At 33.9% G+C, this 17,588-nt stretch overlaps 3 protein-coding genes and 1 long non-coding RNA gene across 5 annotated transcripts; 2 read left to right on the forward strand and 2 right to left on the reverse strand.

Annotated features, from left to right (window-relative positions):
• Positions 1-802: 802 nt before the first annotated feature.
• Positions 803-6,168, reverse strand: LOC145957553 (uncharacterized). The gene is made up of 3 exons (XR_014433580.1): positions 6,031-6,168; positions 4,005-4,122; positions 803-2,170 (listed from the first exon to the last, which is right to left on the reverse strand). It is a non-coding gene; the product is annotated as an uncharacterized LOC145957553 (long non-coding RNA).
• On the forward strand, positions 6,081-6,847 carry LOC109817200 (heavy metal-associated isoprenylated plant protein 26). 2 transcript variants are annotated; one of them, XM_020382416.3, is made up of 2 exons: positions 6,081-6,276; positions 6,381-6,847. In XM_020382416.3, exons 1-2 carry the CDS (start codon positions 6,196-6,198, stop codon positions 6,762-6,764), a joined length of 465 nt encoding a protein of 154 aa, XP_020238005.1. In that variant the 5' UTR covers positions 6,081-6,195; the 3' UTR covers positions 6,765-6,847. The 2 variants fall into 2 exon arrangements, with proteins under 2 accessions (XP_020238005.1, XP_020238007.1); XM_020382418.3 differs by having other exon boundaries at positions 6,143-6,284.
• A 1,401-nt stretch (positions 6,848-8,248) lies between these two features.
• On the reverse strand, positions 8,249-11,903 carry MCM10 (minichromosome maintenance 10). The gene is made up of 11 exons (XM_020382421.3): positions 11,667-11,903; positions 11,420-11,591; positions 11,235-11,309; positions 10,762-10,999; positions 10,544-10,668; positions 9,856-9,889; positions 9,721-9,767; positions 9,466-9,609; positions 9,282-9,346; positions 9,123-9,195; positions 8,249-9,009 (listed from the first exon to the last, which is right to left on the reverse strand). Exons 1-11 carry the CDS (start codon positions 11,749-11,751, stop codon positions 8,856-8,858), a joined length of 1,212 nt encoding a protein of 403 aa, XP_020238010.1. The 5' UTR covers positions 11,752-11,903; the 3' UTR covers positions 8,249-8,855.
• A 924-nt stretch (positions 11,904-12,827) lies between these two features.
• LOC109817195 (beta-galactosidase 13) lies at positions 12,828-16,626 on the forward strand. The gene is made up of 12 exons (XM_020382410.2): positions 12,828-13,130; positions 13,218-13,730; positions 13,813-13,907; positions 14,010-14,115; positions 14,210-14,413; positions 14,504-14,671; positions 14,760-14,938; positions 15,046-15,155; positions 15,245-15,354; positions 15,459-15,566; positions 15,645-15,895; positions 15,999-16,626. The coding sequence occupies exons 1-12, from the start codon at positions 12,843-12,845 to the stop codon at positions 16,465-16,467; spliced, it is 2,601 nt and encodes an 866-aa protein (XP_020237999.2). The 5' UTR covers positions 12,828-12,842; the 3' UTR covers positions 16,468-16,626.
• Positions 16,627-17,588: the final 962 nt, after the last annotated feature.

Here is a 17,588-nt window from a genome sequence, read left to right on the forward strand (position 1 = left end):
ACGTGAAAAATTGTTAAAACGTGGATCATCAACGAGAATCCAAACACGCATTAAAATTAATAAGAGATAAAAAATGTTTTATTTTATTTTAAAATTAAATTACTATAATATCTTTTAACCAAATAAAAGAAATGAGTGGTTTTCTTGTCCTAAATTTTTTGTGTAGATTATTAACATACTCCAACTAAAAAATAGGTGAGAGTATATTATCAATCCCTATATATATATATATATATATATATATATATATATATATATATATATATATATATATATATATATATATATATATATATATATATATATATATATATACATACATATATATATATTCTTCTATTTTTTTTAGGCAATATGTTGATTTATATGACATTACATGAGAGATAGCTAGTGCCATTTGAGTATCCTAATTAAATGTGTAATTATAATGTTGATATCATCGTGGCTTGGTGGTATTAGTGTTGTGAGTTGTTTAAATTTAACTCTTAAAAATTATTGTCATTTATAACATGGACTAGTGAAAACGTGAAATTGTTAACAATATTGAGTAACATGATTAGTTATAGTGTCAAATATAATGTTATTCATATTACAAATTTTGCATAACTTGAGATGCTATAGAGATGCCATAAATTATACTCCCTCCGTTTTTTTTTCATAGTCGTTTTGTCAGAGTTTGTTGTTTTTTTTTCATTGTCATATTACTAAAATCAATGAGTTATTAATTTTTTTCTTCCATTTTTACCCTTGATAATTAATACATGTTTCGTGAACAATGTGTGTATTTATTTTTAATGTCTACCTAATTTTTCTCCAACTACTCATATAAAGTTAATGTGCATTTATAAGAGCAATATGTTTCCAACAAAATACTATAAAAAAACAAAAAAAGGGACAACTATTTAATGGAGTAGTTCAACAGTCTAAAAAATGCAAAAAAAAATAATGGGTAAAATTGGAAAGTAAGTAATAAATATTTTTGAAAACTAAAATATCAATGATTTCTTTAAGTCTCGTGCAAAACCTTAAACGACTATGAAAAAAAAAACGGAGGGAGTAGTATTTAACATTATGGATTTCTCATAACATTAAAAAAATACAATGATGATTAATTAAGTCTTAGATTCATATAAGACAAAAATTAATTAATGTTGTGTCATTACACTTTGTTATAGTAAAATTATTTTGAGATCGACTAAATATAATTGTTAAATCAATATTTGTTACTTTGAAAATGGTTGATTGATCGGGCAATTGATAACTTTTTAGCTAGTATTTCATTGAAAATTTAAAACTAAGATATAATGTGATATAGTTATTGCTTAAAAAGATTGAAAATTATTATATGTAGTCAATAATAAATTTTGTCAATCCTTTGACTTTAAACTCCTAGAAAAGATATTATCTTCGAAAAATCATGGGTTATTTATAAGTATTGGAGGAATGGGGTTTTATTAAAGTCACTTGAAACAAATAGTGATGATAACCCAATTTTTGTGATTGAAGATCCTATAAAAAAAGCTTCAATGGAAAAAAAGAGTCACTTGTTAGTTTTTTTTAGCATTATAATTGATTTTAATCAATTTTAATTTTTCAATATCTTCCTATGATGTGAGAAATTGCTAAATTTGTATTAATGAGAGAATAATCTTTATAGTTAAGCTTTATGTGATTATGAGAAAGCTTTACCTTTTATAAAGATTTTAATAATTTACATATTTTTTATAAGTGATGTATGATTTGTAACATATACTTGATATGAAATTATTTATAAATTTGGTATATCCTTAATTATCTAATTTCTACTTCTAGTAATGTTATTGCATAAAGTATATAAATCATAGCAGGTCATTATAGAAAAAAGAAAGAAACATGTATATATAATAGATGGTATAGTGTTATAAAAATATATATATAATGTAACGACCCGGCTAGTCACTACACACGGCATCGCACACTAGAAACTCCAGACAGATAGAACAAGTATATAAATATAGGATCTAGAATATATAAATATACAAAGTTCTAGTCTGACTAGGGTTAAAGTGTACCAAAGAAAATTACAACCAAATGCTACTATCCCAAGTAGCTACCAGCAAAATATCCACACAAGCAAAACAACTCCACGGTCCGCCGGAGACTCACCACTAGACGCCCACCTATTCCTGTTCTGCTCCCATACACAGTATGATCATCGCAGTCCAAACACCATGGAAAACAGCAAAAGGGTAAGCTAGTGTAATTAAAAATCAGCATACAAATAGATACATAGCAATGTAATTAGATTTCATCATTATGAGTATCAGCTTATCTGCACAGCTTATATCACGCATTAATACTAGCACCACGATGTGGCTACATCAACGCTGTAGAACAGCAACAACAACACCACCTCAAGTGGTTATAACAGCACCGCCTAGCGGCAACATCAGCACTGCTCAGCAGCAGCAACAGCACCACCTCAGGTGGTTATAATGGCCTCTCAAATAGGCATACATCAGCACCAGCTAGCGGTTATTACAGCACCACAATAGTGGCTAACAGCACCGACATAGCGGCTATAACAGCACCACAATAGTGACTAACAGCACCGACATAGCGGCTATAACAGCACCACAATAGTGGCTAAACACAGCATATAGCTCAGCAATAAACAGCACAGCAAAATCAGCATACAGCACAGCCAAGTAGTACTCAACGCAGCTTACTACTCATAACTCAGCTCATCATTCTTGAGCATAGCCATATTATAAATCAGCATTTAAAATTATCAATAACAGCCCAGCTCAGCATAGCAAGACACATCTATTACAGCTTAACATCATCTTTCAACATTTACAACTAGTCAGCACAACTTATTTATCAATTTCATCTCAGCTCAGCAATCACAGCAAAATTCAACAATGATCAGCCTATAATCCAGCTCGACTCAAATAATAAAGTTTAGCATTAGCATCACATAGCACAACTCAGCGTTACATCATTAACAACATACCGCACAACACAACTTTTCATCACACAGCATTGGCAACATTAATCAGCACAACCTATCGTCTTACAGCACATCTAAGCATCTTATAGCAACATACACCTAACACGACCCAACCATCTTATTTACAACTCATCTATCTTATCCAATTACTCACCCAAACAACAAGAGTACACCTAAGCACCTAAAACAACTTTTAACTTAACCAAATCACTAAATGTGAAATGGCAACCATCACAACAAACAGCGCATCGGGAGTTATACTACTCCTACCATGCTCATCCTTATCTCATATGAAAGATAATCAAATTTCCTACAAATCTCATTAAGACACCAAGTCCAAATTCCTTCATCTACCTTGTTAAAAATGATAAAAACCGCAGCAGCTATAAACAAAGTTGAAAGCTCAACCTCTCTTCACTAAAACAGCCATATCTAGAGTTCTAAAACTCCTTTTTGAGTGATTCCAGCGCCATTGGAAAGCTAACATCCAAGGCTACAACTTTCATGAAGACTGCAACGTCCAATTCTGAAAGCACCAAGGCGCTCAGCGCTTTGCCTCCAGAAGTGCTCCTCTAGCTCTCTGCCCCCAAAGCGCTCAGCGGTTTAAAACCGCTCAGTGGATTGGTTCCAGGGGGCTCTCTGCCCCCAAAGCGCTCAGCGCTTTAAAACCGCTCAGCGGATTGGTTCCAGGGGCTCTCTACCCCCAAAGCGCTCAGCGCCTATGACAGTAAACCCAATCCCTCCCACCATTGTTGAATAACCATCATGCAAAAACAAGAAATCCAAGCACATGCATTCCACCCAAACCACCCTATTCTCATCCAACAACATGAAAACCAAATTGTTTACAACATGCAACCAAGAATCACCAAAAACCCCAAATTTTTCATCAAAACCCAAAAAAAAACCATTTTCATCACATACAGCCATCAATCTTCAAGGGATCAACCACATCATGAGTTTAAGAACTCATTTCCCACAAAATCTACTAAGAAAAACTAGCTTCCCTTACCTCGGACTGAAGAAAATTCGAGCTTCGGGTCCACGGAGATTGAAGAAAAAGAGAACTTGAAAGCGAACGGAGAAATGAGGAAATCCGCAACTAACTCTTGCCTAAGCTTGATTAGCACCTTCAATTTGAGGTCACCACAGGGAGAGAAAGTCAGTAGCAAGATGAAGGAGAGAGTGAGAGTGAGTAAAAGGGAAAATGAGAAAAAAACAATGAGAGCTGGAATGAGTCGGGAAGGAAAAGAAAAAGGGGTCCTCACATATAACATATTTTGTTTATTTTCATAACACTTTTTTTAAGTTGTTGTATAGTAAATCCATGCTAATGTGAAAATTATAAAGTAGCATAAGGGATGAAGTTCAATTGAATATATAGGGATAAAATTAGAAAACTTTAATATAAAAAAATAATAATTGTCATGTTTAAGAATGAAAATATTAATTTAATTTCGGTCAACTATAAATAAAAATGATACCTTTTGTGTATAGATTTATTAATAATTTTACCTTCAGCTATTTTTTTTTATATATAGAAAACCATCTACTCTCTTTAATTTTTTTTCTTCCAACTTTCTCTTCTATGATCTTTGATTTTAATAAAGTAAAATTATATTAATAGACTAAAAATAAAAAAATACACAGTATATAATAAAAAGTAATGTTATAATATATTAAATCAATCTCTTGTCTAAAATAACAATTGTGGGCTATCTTTTCGCTAGCTGCATATATATAGTATAAATACGATAGATATGATTAACGGGTGGTTGATTTAATTTTTTTAATAAAACGTAAAGTTAAACTAAAATTAAATAATTAATTAAAATTTTGAAACACAAAAACTACAACTTTAATTTTACACAGATGAAAAATAGCTCTCGCAAATTATAACTAAGCCAGATAAAAATAAATAAATAAAATAAATAAAAACTTTATTTTTTAAGATTCAATTAACTCTTACTATTTTTTAAATAATTTATTTTTAAAAATTTTAAAATATTCAATATAGTTATTTTTTCTAAATTAATCCTTATATATTAAACATAAATGTCTAGAGAAAATGTTTTTATGAATTATTTTTGAATGGAAGCGTTTTAGATTCTTTTAACTTCTTAATCAATTTAATTTTTTATTTATTATATTTATTTATAAATAAAGTTTTTAAAAATTTTAAAATAACATATCAATAATTAAAAATAATCATGTGTCATAATATAAACTATTTATCTTAAATTAAAATATAATTTATATATTTAAAAATATTTTATTTATAAAATTTTTATATATAATTTATATATTTAAATATAATATTTATTTATATTCATAATTTATTATAAAATTTAGTTATATATAATAAATATTTATCTTATGAAATGCACATATTAAAATATTAGTTACTATCAATAATATTAATGAAATTGAATGAAAAATAATATTAATTTTTTTAAAATTAAATGATGAAATTAACTTGTTTAAAAATAATTTAACAAAAATAAATTTTAAAATAAATAGAGGACAAAAATATATCGATCAAAAAAAAATTTTAGTCCTTATAATTTTTCTGACTTTATTTTTTAACTTTTATAATTTAAATTTTTAATCTTTTTTAATTCTTGTCATTCCTTTTTTTTTTTTTTTTTTGACAACGTGAATTTACTAAAATTAAGATTGAATGTGATTTAAATGAATTGTCAAATTATTAATGAATACATAATAAATCATTAAATAACATTTCATCAATCATAAAATCAAATATATTACATATCACATCAATTTAATAAACTTATGTGATTGACATGAAAACAAGAATAAGGACTTAAAATGATTAAAAATATAATTATAGAAATTAAAAAAAAAAACTAAAAAAAAATATTAAAATTAAAAAAAGTTAAAAGATATTTTAAAGTATATAATTGAAGATATGATATTTGTATGTTTTTGATATTGATTTGTTTTGAAAGTGCGGGGCCCTTGGGTTGTGAAGTGGAGAGTGATTATGATAATTATTGGCATTGGGTGGGAGCACGCACCTTTAATAGATGAAAGAGAGAGAGTTTGGGGATACTGAATTGGACGGTCATTGATTCGGTAACCATGAGCGTGGAGTAAGAGAAGGACAGGTGGCGTAGAGGTGTTGGTGGAATTGGTTATAAAGGAAGAGGAGGGAATGAAATGAAAGAGCAAAGTAGAAGAGAATGGGTGCTTTGGATCACATATCAGAGCTGTTTGACTGCTCGAGTGGGAGTTCAAAAGTGAAGAAGAGGAAGCAATTGCAGGTAAGGTGGTAAGTGAAATGATAGTAGAGTGTAGAGTGATACTGATAAGAAAGAAAGAATGATTGTGTTGTGTTGTGTTGTGTTGTGTTGTGTGTATGGAACAGACGGTGGAGGTGAAAGTGAAGATGGACTGCGAAGGATGCGAGAGGAAAGTGAGGAAGGCGGTGGAGGGGATGAAAGGAGTCAGCCAGGTGGATGTGGAGAGGAAGGCCAACAAAGTGACGGTGGTGGGATACGTCGAGGCCTCTAAGGTGGTCGCACGCATCGCTCACCGCACAGGGAAAAAAGCAGAGCTCTGGCCCTATGTCCCATACGACGTCGTTGCGCATCCCTACGCCCCCGGAGTCTACGATAACAAAGCCCCCTCTGGTTACGTCCGGAACACCCACCACCCCAACCATTCCCATCTCGCACGTGCCACCTCCACTGAGGTCCGCTACACCACCGCTTTCAGCGACGACAATCCATCCGCCTGTGTCCTTATGTGATTCCAAATTCTCTATTATTTTCACTTTCTCGCTCTTCATCAATCATCGCCACAACTCTAATGCACTTTTTAATTCTTCCTCAACCACTTTTCTCTACCTCAATACATTATTTTTATCAATGCTTCTCCAACCCAAAATATTTAATTCACACAATCACGTTAGGTGTACGCAGGGGGGCCTCACTGGGGGCTAATTTCAAAATATTCATTTCCTTAAGTAAATATATCTATTAAATCTTATATGAAATATTTATACGTAAAAATTATTCATAAGTTTTACAAAATGTTTTCTTAATTATGTTATTAAAAATTACTTAATAAAAATAAATTAAATATCTTAACGAAATAAAAAAAGAAATTGAATTATGTACACAACAAAGACGCAGATAGAAATATAAAGTATTTGTTTACGAAAACAATGGCTTAATCTTCGTAATAAATAATATAACTATTTTTACAACTAAACTCCTATATATATATATATAATCAACTTAAGTTTTCTAAATTAAATATAATAATTCACATTAGGGGGTCCCTCCAAAGTAGTTCCGTCCATGTATAGATGGCAATGAACCGAAAACATTTTTGGAAGTCTTATTTTGCCCCTTCAACTTCATAGTCATAAAAAAAATTTAAAGTAATGAATAACCTAAAATCATATTTAAAATGTAGGTATTTGAATTTACTAAACCAAATATTAAAATTCGACACAGATCAAGATGGTAATAATTGATGAGTAAGACATTATTTGCAAATAGTTGTGGTAGCAGAATTATACATCGTAGCTTTATGAAAGACATTCTTATCAAAGGGAGAAAAATAATTAAACTCGGTTGGTAACTTAACCCTTCTCGGTACAAAGCGACCAGAACTTGTAGGACATAGCATAACAAATTAACAGAAAACTCGTGACAAGAGGATGAGGGTGAGGCACAAAGAGAAACTAATATGTAGGGTAAATATAACAAGCTTAAAAATTTCAATAGATAATAAAATATGTAAACTCCATATTCCTCCAAAATTAGAGAAAAAAAATTGCCTAAATAATGGAATAGAATCTCATTCCATATCCTTTTAGTGAATTCTGTCCTAATTTACAAAATTCGGATAACGGTATTGCTTAACTTTTTGGTCTATCCCCGATTCCTCGTTCTGTTCATTTCATCTTCTACATGAAATTACTCTTTCTAGTGAACAATCAAAACATCTAGGTGCACTAGCGTACAGTACACCATATTACCACTAGGGATGGCAAAACGGGCAGCCCGGCCCGTTTTGGTCCAGCCCGCCATTAACCCACCAAAAACGGGACGGGCTGGCCCGGCCCGCCAATGTAAAACGGGATGGAGATGCTGGCCCACCCCGCCTAAGGGCAGGCTGGCGGGCCAGCCCGCTTACAAAAATAAAAAATAAAAAAAAATGAAAAAAAAATATTTTATGGTCAAATAAAAAAAAAATTGCTACAAATAAATAAATATAATCATATGAAATTAAAAATGCATACATATTGTACTTAATATATGTTCAACAAAAACAAATTACAAACTTAAAACAAAATCAAATAGAAATTAATCCATTTACACCAAAATCAAAATCAAATTATAAACTTACAAATTATTTATAAACTAAATTTTTTGATAGTCCACAAAACAAGTTTAAATACAATTAATTAACTTTAAATTTTTATTTTAAGAATATTAGAAACTCTCTTGAAAGAAGTTATCTCTACTTTTTTTCTTAATCATCTTGATCCTCATCTTCTACATCAAAATAAAATAAACAAAAATAATTAAATAAAAAAAAATATGCAGGCCGGCGGGTTGTGGCGGGCCGGCCCTCTATTTGGCCCGGCGGGTTGGCAGGCTTGACAGGGCGGGCTTGGCGGGTTGAAATGATTAGCCCGGCCCGCCAATTTTTGGCAGGCCAACAGGCCGGCCCGCGGGCCATGACCCACTTTGCCATCCCTAATTACCACCACCAATCAATGATACCCTCATGCAGAAGCCTTCAATTTCTATTCATGCTACACATTTTTGCCCAATAGTAGTGCTCAACAAAGAACTATGGCTGAGCATTGAGCAATACAGAAATTTCAGAAGTCTTCATCCGAACTAACAAAATCTAATTCAATCATCTTTTCTGTACTTTTTGGGATTTTATCAGCCAAAACTTGCTTGTCTGGTTTTATTCTTTTTACATCCAGCTGTCGGGTTCCAGCGGAACCGACATTCGGAAAAGATGATTTCCTGAATACAATAATAACAAGTGAAATTATTATGTTAGTCTTCTATCAATGACATGCATAAAATGCAAGTGACATTAAACAATAATGTTTTTTTTTTGTTCTTTTGCAACTCACCTCTTCTCCATGCATTTGTTTTGTTCATTGGGAAACTTTGGTCCTTTATTCTTCATTTTCGGATCCGCCTTGCCTGCTTATAGTAACAGAAAACAGCTAAGAATACAAAGCATGAATACTTTAATGAATGCAATTGAAGTTGTAAGATAGTCCAATCACCTGCAACCTCAGAAAGAAACCTAATCCCTTGAGAATGAGTAGTTGTTGTTACTTTTCCTGCATTGCTGGCATAGAAATTATTATTAATAGTGACCGCAAAAGAATTCAAGTGGAGTACAATATAAAGTCGAATGCCCTTGCACTATAGCTTGCAAGCACTGGGTCCATGTTAATAGTGACAAACCTCAATGCCTTTCTGAGACCATCCACCGACAATAATTTCACTGGCTGAGACTTCTTTAAGTTTGTTTTGTCAGCAAGAGGATCAACTAAGTAAATTCCTTCTGATTTGAGGTAATCCCTTGGCCTAAACGCTGTTCTTAAGTTTCTGCTAACAAAAAACACGTTTATATGTCACATATGAGATGAAATCAAACATGTTGAGTGCAACTTTTAGCCAGCAATAAAAAATTGAACCTCGAAAGAAATAAACACCCACCCTCCCTTGAGTTCACTTCGCATCGTGGAATACTTCTCTGATGCTTTCTACAGGAAAGCAAATATAGTTAGTAAACTGATATCCTTGTTACAACAGAATAGACAAGAAAACCAGAAAGAATAAAATGCCACTTACTGATTTATGATATTTACAATATGTTCCATGACGTCTGAAATATCAAGGAGCAACGGTTATGGAGATATCAATCAGCATACCAAAAATACTATGATACTGTCAGAAGGATGGTTTACAAGGAAAACTAGAAAAGTATTAAAGGTCATATACTCTAGAAAAACAGTTTAACAAGCATGCCAAGCACATGGATCCTTGTTACAACTGATGCTGTTCATGCTTTGCTAATGTTAATTTAGTAAAGTGAATTCTCAAAAATCAATAGATTGTTATTGAAGTGACGAAACCTTATAAAAATCTAAACAACTGACTCACCCACTCTGCACTTCATTTTCTAAAATACACCCTAGAGAATTTTTCCTTCAAACGGATATTATATTACAAGCTTGCAAGATATATTCTGCAACAACGCCTAGCACGATCTCGCCTTTTATTTGTCAGAGTCAAAAATCAATTGCATTTCTCATGATTAAGGTAGTTGAAGTAAAGCATTGCTAAATGCCAAGTTACTATTTAAATCAGGCATATTCAATAAAGAGATCATCTGTGGAAACACCTATAAAAAATCTGTGATCATAAATCCCGTCGCAAATATCTGAGGACCAGGTTCACAGGACTAAAAAGAAACCTATTGCGATTTCACATATCATATCTATAAAAAAAAATAAAAGAAACTGTGTAGTTTGCACACCTATTTATGACCAAAGTACAAGCCATCCCATCCGCTCGTTTCCCTTTGCAAACTCCATAATCAACAGAGGTGCCCATTTTCATAATTTGTTTAGGGGAGTATATACTCAAAGTAAAACCATTTCCCTGAAAAAAAATTAAGAGATTGCAAAACTTATGGCAAACCATGATGAATAAAACACAAACAAAAACTCGAACCAACTCATAACAATTGAATACCGCATTATCCTTGCGGACAGCACAATTAAACAGCGCAAAGACCGTTCCAGCTTGTTCTTGCATGTTCCTCTGATAAGCATCTCCAAACAAGAAAAGAGAAACAGTACTTTCATCCAAACATCCAATTTTCCAAATGCAATAGCCCTTCCCCGACGAACTCGTCCTCTGACTCCCCTTCTCGGTCAATACTCCAACAGTCGCCCAACTTCCAGAAAGTGTATCCCCAATCAACGAATTCCTGAGTAAACCAACCTTATAACATAAGAATTTCAATTCATTGATGTTGCAACTTATGTTGCGGGATAAGGAAAATACGTTAAAAAACAGAGTTTATTTTAAAAAAAAAAACTAGTATTTATTGGGACAAATTTGAGTTATTCCAATCGAGCATACTAATTATTTATTGTTTTCAAATCTTTACACATGCTATTCATCCCGGGCTAGAGAAAGCAGAAGGAGGTAAAGTGAATTACTTGATAACTGATAGCCGAACAAAACGAATATCTGAAAAGTGTTCCTTAAGCTCGGCGGGAGTTAACAATTGGTTCCTGGACAGAACAGAGAAATAGACAATAAGTGGCACTTCAGTCGGAACTGTTTGGATATGAATTTGCAGCAATGCGTAATAGTGAATTAGATAAATGAAGAAGAGGCGAACCTTATTCTGAGGCCTGAAAACTTTTCAACCTGAGAATCATTAGAATCGGGTTTGTTGGTGGGTTTGGGCATTTTGGGAGGGTCGTAGGGAAGGCAATCCTGAACGGCGTTTTTGAATACGGACATGTCGGGCTTCTCCCTTTGCTTGATCGATTCATCGTCGGAGAGGTAAACTGCAAATGCAATGACAGAGAAAATTAAGAAGAAGAAGGGAATGGATTGCACATAGAATGGCACGTGATACTTACCTGGTGAGGGAGAAGCGGGAGGGGTGTCAACAACTCTATCCTGGAGGGAAAGGAGGAGATCGAGGTCGTCTTCATGGCTAGACATTATTCCTAATGCTCTCTAATCGCAAATCGCAAATCGCAAATCGCAATGCAATGGGACAAAGGAAGGAAGGGTTAGGGTTTTGCTGCTTTTGATTTTGGAGGGAAAACTCCCCCAACATTATTAACTTTTCATATTTGGACCGGATTCTCACCTCTCCTGCATCCACCATAATATAATATTATACTACCCAACCCAAACAACCCTTTTTAATATCTATCTTAATCTTGTAGATAATTATATTTTTATTATTTAAAAATTTTAAAAATTAATATTTTTATATTTTAACTCAAAATCTTAAGAGTCAAGAAAAAATCATAACATCATAAGAACTAACATATTTTTATTGTTTAATTTTATTTTTCTTTTTTTTTTAATTAATAAAGGTATAAAATGTCTCCAATTTATTAATAATAATAATATATTATTAATTATTTTAAAATTATAAAGAAAATATAATGATAAATAGCCATTTTTTATTTTTATTATTATGTCCTAGGGATGTAAAAATAATAATTTATCATATCTTTACGAACAACCATGCTTAAATATTTAATATTTTATTTATGCAAATGTTAGAAATATAAAGTGTTTTGACCCTTATAAACAATCATAAAAGAATTAGTATTATAAAAATTTATTTTTTATTAAATAATTTTTCATTTAAAATACATTAAAATATATTTTTATATTTAAAACTTAAATTGTAGTATAAACTATATTATCGATAAAATTTTTAAAAAGTTGTTTAAATTGAATTTAGAAATAAAGTTAAATGAGAAAAGAAAAAGAAAAAGAAAATATATATATATATATAAAGAGATGAAAGATTAAAGTTAAATTGAGAGATGAATATTTTAATTAATTAGAAGAGTAGTATATAAAAATAAAATATATTAAGAACAAAGTAATTAATTTGGAGGGTGAGGTGGTTGAGTGAATTAAGAAAAAAAATGTGATAGGGGAAGGCAAGGATTAGGAGAGAAAGAAAAGGTGAAGCGATGATTCGTAGGAAGAATGAAGGGAAGAGCGAGTTTGTCTCCGAGGCCATAGACGTAGGTGTGTGAGGGTGCTATAAAGGGGCGTTCCATGCAATGGAAAAATCAGCTTCTGGGCACCTCCTTTTACCTGAGAAAGGAGGCTCGCGTGGCTCCCTTGGTTTCCTGTGCAAGTTGAGGAAAATGACAACTCGCGTCATTCTCTTCCTGGCCTTGCTTTCCATCCTCGTCGCCGCTGCTCATGCACGCGGCCACCATAAGGGTAGGCATGGCCGCCATTTGGCCGCTCAAAATGTCACTTACGATGGTAAGTCACTCTTCATCGACGGCAGGCGCGAGATACTCTTCTCCGGCTCCATCCATTACACACGAAGCACCCCACAGGTACCTACATATATATTCATTTATATATTAAATTCTTTTATATATTCATATTCATATTCATATTCATGTGTGCATGCATGCATGCAGATATGGCCTGACCTTCTTGACAAAGCAAGACGCGGAGGTTTGAACGTGATTCAAACCTACGTGTTTTGGAACGCTCACGAGCCAGAGCAAGGACAATTCAACTTCCAAGGCAATTATGACTTGGTCAGGTTCATTAAGCTTGTTCAAGCTTATAATATGTTTGTCACACTCAGGGTTGGGCCATTCATCCAAGCAGAGTGGAACCATGGAGGACTTCCATATTGGCTTAGGGAGGTCCCAGGGATCATATTCCGCTCTGACAATGAGCCCTATAAGAATTACATGCAGGGATTCGTGACAAAGATTATACAAATGATGAAAGATGAGAAGCTCTTTGCTCCCCAAGGAGGCCCCATCATCTTGGCTCAGATTGAGAACGAGTATAACCATATTCAACTTGCATATGAGGAGAAGGGAGACAGTTACGTCCAATGGGCTGCAAATATGGCTGTGGCACAACAAATTGGAGTTCCATGGGTCATGTGCAAGCAGAGAGATGCCCCTGATCCGGTCGTAAGTTATCATATTCATACCCACAATTTCTCTTCCATGTGTATTACTATTACTATTACCTTAACGCCTTTGGATTTGGCAGATCAACGCATGCAATGGAAGGCATTGTGGTGACACTTTCTCAGGCCCAAATAAGCCATACAAGCCAGAAATATGGACTGAGAACTGGACCGCTCAGTATGAAATCGCTTAGTGCTTGCTTGCTTATCCTTAGTCAACAACTTCTAAATTATCAACCATATATCCTATAATACATTTCTTGTTAATTTGCAATTACAGGTACAGGGTATATGGTGATCCACCGTCCAGGAGATCCGCAGAAGACATTGCCTTCTCAGTTGCTCGCTTCTTCTCCAAGGGTGGAAATTTGGTTAACTACTATATGGTGCTACCCTTAGGCCTTAACATCAAATCTCCGATTAACATTTTGTTCATTTATTTTTCACTTTCTAACTGAATGTGAAACTCTTGTGTTGTAGTACCACGGTGGAACAAACTTTGGTAGAACAAGCTCTGCCTTTACCACAACCCGCTATTATGATGAGGCGCCTCTTGATGAGTACGGTCTCCAAAGAGAACCTAAGTGGAGTCATTTGAGGGACGTGCACAAAGCTTTGCTCCTTTGTAGAAAGGCTATCCTTGGTGGCATTCCCACTGTCCAAAAGTTGAACGAGTTTTATGAGGTAAATATCTGACACAGGTTGCTTATAAATAAATCAGTGTCCCTCACAGGTGAAATTAAACTAAGCGAAGCTGCTACATATATTTTGCAGATTAGAACCTACGAGAGGCCTGGAACTGACATGTGTGCTGCTTTCCTCACTAACAACCACACCATCGAGCCAGCCACCATTAACTTCAGAGGTGTAAACTACTATTTGCCTCCACATTCCATTAGCATCCTCCCTGATTGCAAGACCGTCGTCTTCAACACCCTAAACGTAAAAAATTAACTAGTTCCTCCCTAATGTTACATACGTACAACTCCCTCATTGCTCCATATAACTAACTATTTGTCACATACAACAGGTTGTTTCACAACATAACTCAAGGAACTTCGAGAAGTCACCCGCTGCAAACAATTTCCAATGGGAGATGTTTAACGAGGCCACTCCAACGACCAAGAAAATGCCCATATACCAGAATATTCCTGCTGAGCTTTACGGCTTGCTTAAGGATACCACCGATTATGCTTGGTACACCACCAGGTGAGTTTGTGAGGATGATTAGTTAATCATTGAAATTTCCTCGTATTTCACCATCATATAATTTTCAAAACCTCGGAGTACTTTATACAACTGTTCCCTCATTGCAGCTTCGAGTTGTGTCAAGAAGACATGCCACTGGTCCCCGGGGTGGTCCCAGTTCTTCGTGTTATGAGTCTTGGACATTCCATGGTTGCTTTTGTAAATGGAGATATCGTTGGTAAGAAGAATATTTCATTAGCCTTCGAAGTGGCAAAGTGTCACTCCTCTAAGGATACTTACCTTTTGTCTTGATTTGTTGTGTGAAAGGAACTGGTCATGGAACACACGAAGAAAAATCTTTTGAGCTCGACCGACCAGTACAGCTAAGAGTTGGAACCAACTACATTTCACTCTTGGCTAGCACGGTTGGACTTCCCGTAAGAGCCTCAACTTTTTCCTTCTTCTGAGTTTCAAGAACGTCCAAGTTTTAATGATGATAATAACATTGTTACACACATCCCTTGAAATGTTAAATATACAGGACAGTGGAGCTTATATGGAACATAGGTTCGCAGGACCAAAGTCCATAACCATCCTTGGTCTCAACAAAGGACCACTTGATCTTACTGCCAACAACTGGGGTCATTCGGTTAGTAAAAATACTACATAATGATATATTCCACACATGACAATGACATAACTGAGTTGGTATCATTTTAACTTGCAGGTTGGTCTGAAGGGTGAGGGCATGAAAGTTTTCACTGAGGAAGGAGCATTGAGGGCAAAGTGGAAGCCATTGAGTCCAGTTCCACGTCCTATCACATGGTACAAGACAAGATTCGCCACCCCAGAGGGAAATGGTCCTGTTGCCATCAGAATGACTGGTATGGGAAAAGGACTCATCTGGGTGAACGGTCAAAACATTGGTCGCCACTGGATGACATTCCTCTCTCCACTTGGACAGCCTACTCAATCAGAGTGAGTGACATGCATATATATAAGTTTTTCATGTAAAGACTAGTTAACAATATTACAATAATAACTGATCATGTGATCGGATGCTGACTATTGCATGATGAAGGTACCACATCCCAAGATCTTACCTGAACCCACTAGACAACTTGCTAGTGATATTTGAAGAGGAAGGTGTAGCTCCGAACCAGGTAGAGATCCTGAACGTGAACAGAGACACAATCTGCAGCTTCATTTCAGAGAGTGATCCTGCGAATGTGAACTCATGGGTATCAAGGAGGGGTAACTTCCATCCAATAGTGGATGTTGTGGGACCAGCAGCGACACTGGAGTGTGAAACAGGGAAAAAGATTGTGGCTGTGGAGTTTGCAAGCTTTGGAAACCCCACTGGAAACTGTGGAGGCTACTCTTTGGGAAGCTGCAATGCTGCTGCAACACAGCAAATCGTGGAGCAGCAATGTTTGGGGCAACCAACTTGCACGGTTGCATTGAACCGCGCAGTGTTCAACCAGAATGGCGCGGATCTTTGTCCGGATCTCCTGGTGAAGGACCTCGCTATCCAAGCTAGGTGTTCCTGAATCAGTGTCTCTTTGGTGGCTTCATTTGGCAAAGTAGAGCCCAGAAGCTCAAAATCACATTGGATTTTTGTATCTTTCTACTTACATTCAATGTTCACAACGTTTCTTTACTTTGAAATTCGTTACATAAAAATGACCGGAATTCAGTTTTGATTGCTATACCTTCTTGTCCTTTACTTTAAGCCATTATTAATATATTTATAAATAACTAACTTCATTTTTAAAAAATCTTAATCCGTTTGAATTTGTATAATATATCAATCTATGGATGATGGAAGTACAATTGAGAGTGTTACGCTGTGCTCTTAAACTCACTTAAAAAAACCGTACCATACGAGTACTTAATTACAAGCAATGTAATCCCAAAAGAACTTTCATTTGCTTTCTTCAAAATTAATGATTACGGCCATTGCTATTCTCTAATTTAATAATGAAAGTATTCTATCTTATTCTATTGGGAAGAAAAAAAAATATTGCTTCAAATAAATAAGTACAGGTTTCTATAAACACATCATATATTTTTTATTAAGTTAAACATCTTTTTGCAGAGAATAATATCATTAATTTAACAATGTTTATAAATTGACAAAACATGATTCATAAGAATATATTCACTTTATTTAGAAGTTTTCCTTAGATCACTAACAAAATTACACACGGATAATCAAGTTTATTTGTGTTTGGTTGCAAAGTTTACTTTCATTTTTCCTTTGTCAACGAGAATCTTCAACAATGTTTACCTAGGGTCACACTAATTAAATAAAAGCAGATCATATAAGAACTAAAATGTTATATTAATTTTGTGTATAGACTACGCATAATTTTAATTTCATATAAGAACCAAAATATTAAACTTTTTTTTTTAAGATGAATTAAAGTTGTTGTAACGATCCTAAACAAAAATGTTAGATTTTTTCATATAAAAACTAATCCATAAATGAGTATCAAATATGAGAATCGATTGATTAATTTAATCATGATTTTAATGTTATACCGGTGTTTTTATAGATTATATATATATATATATATATATATATATATATATATATATATATATATATAAAACTTGCATATGGAAGACCTAGATTTTTAAATATCTTCTAAACGTTTCTAATTATTTC

The sequence above is a fragment of the Cajanus cajan genome, chromosome 4 (genome assembly GCF_000230855.2).
Source record: "Cajanus cajan strain Asha chromosome 4, NIPB_CcT2T_4, whole genome shotgun sequence".
NCBI lineage: Eukaryota > Viridiplantae > Streptophyta > Magnoliopsida > Fabales > Fabaceae > Cajanus > Cajanus cajan.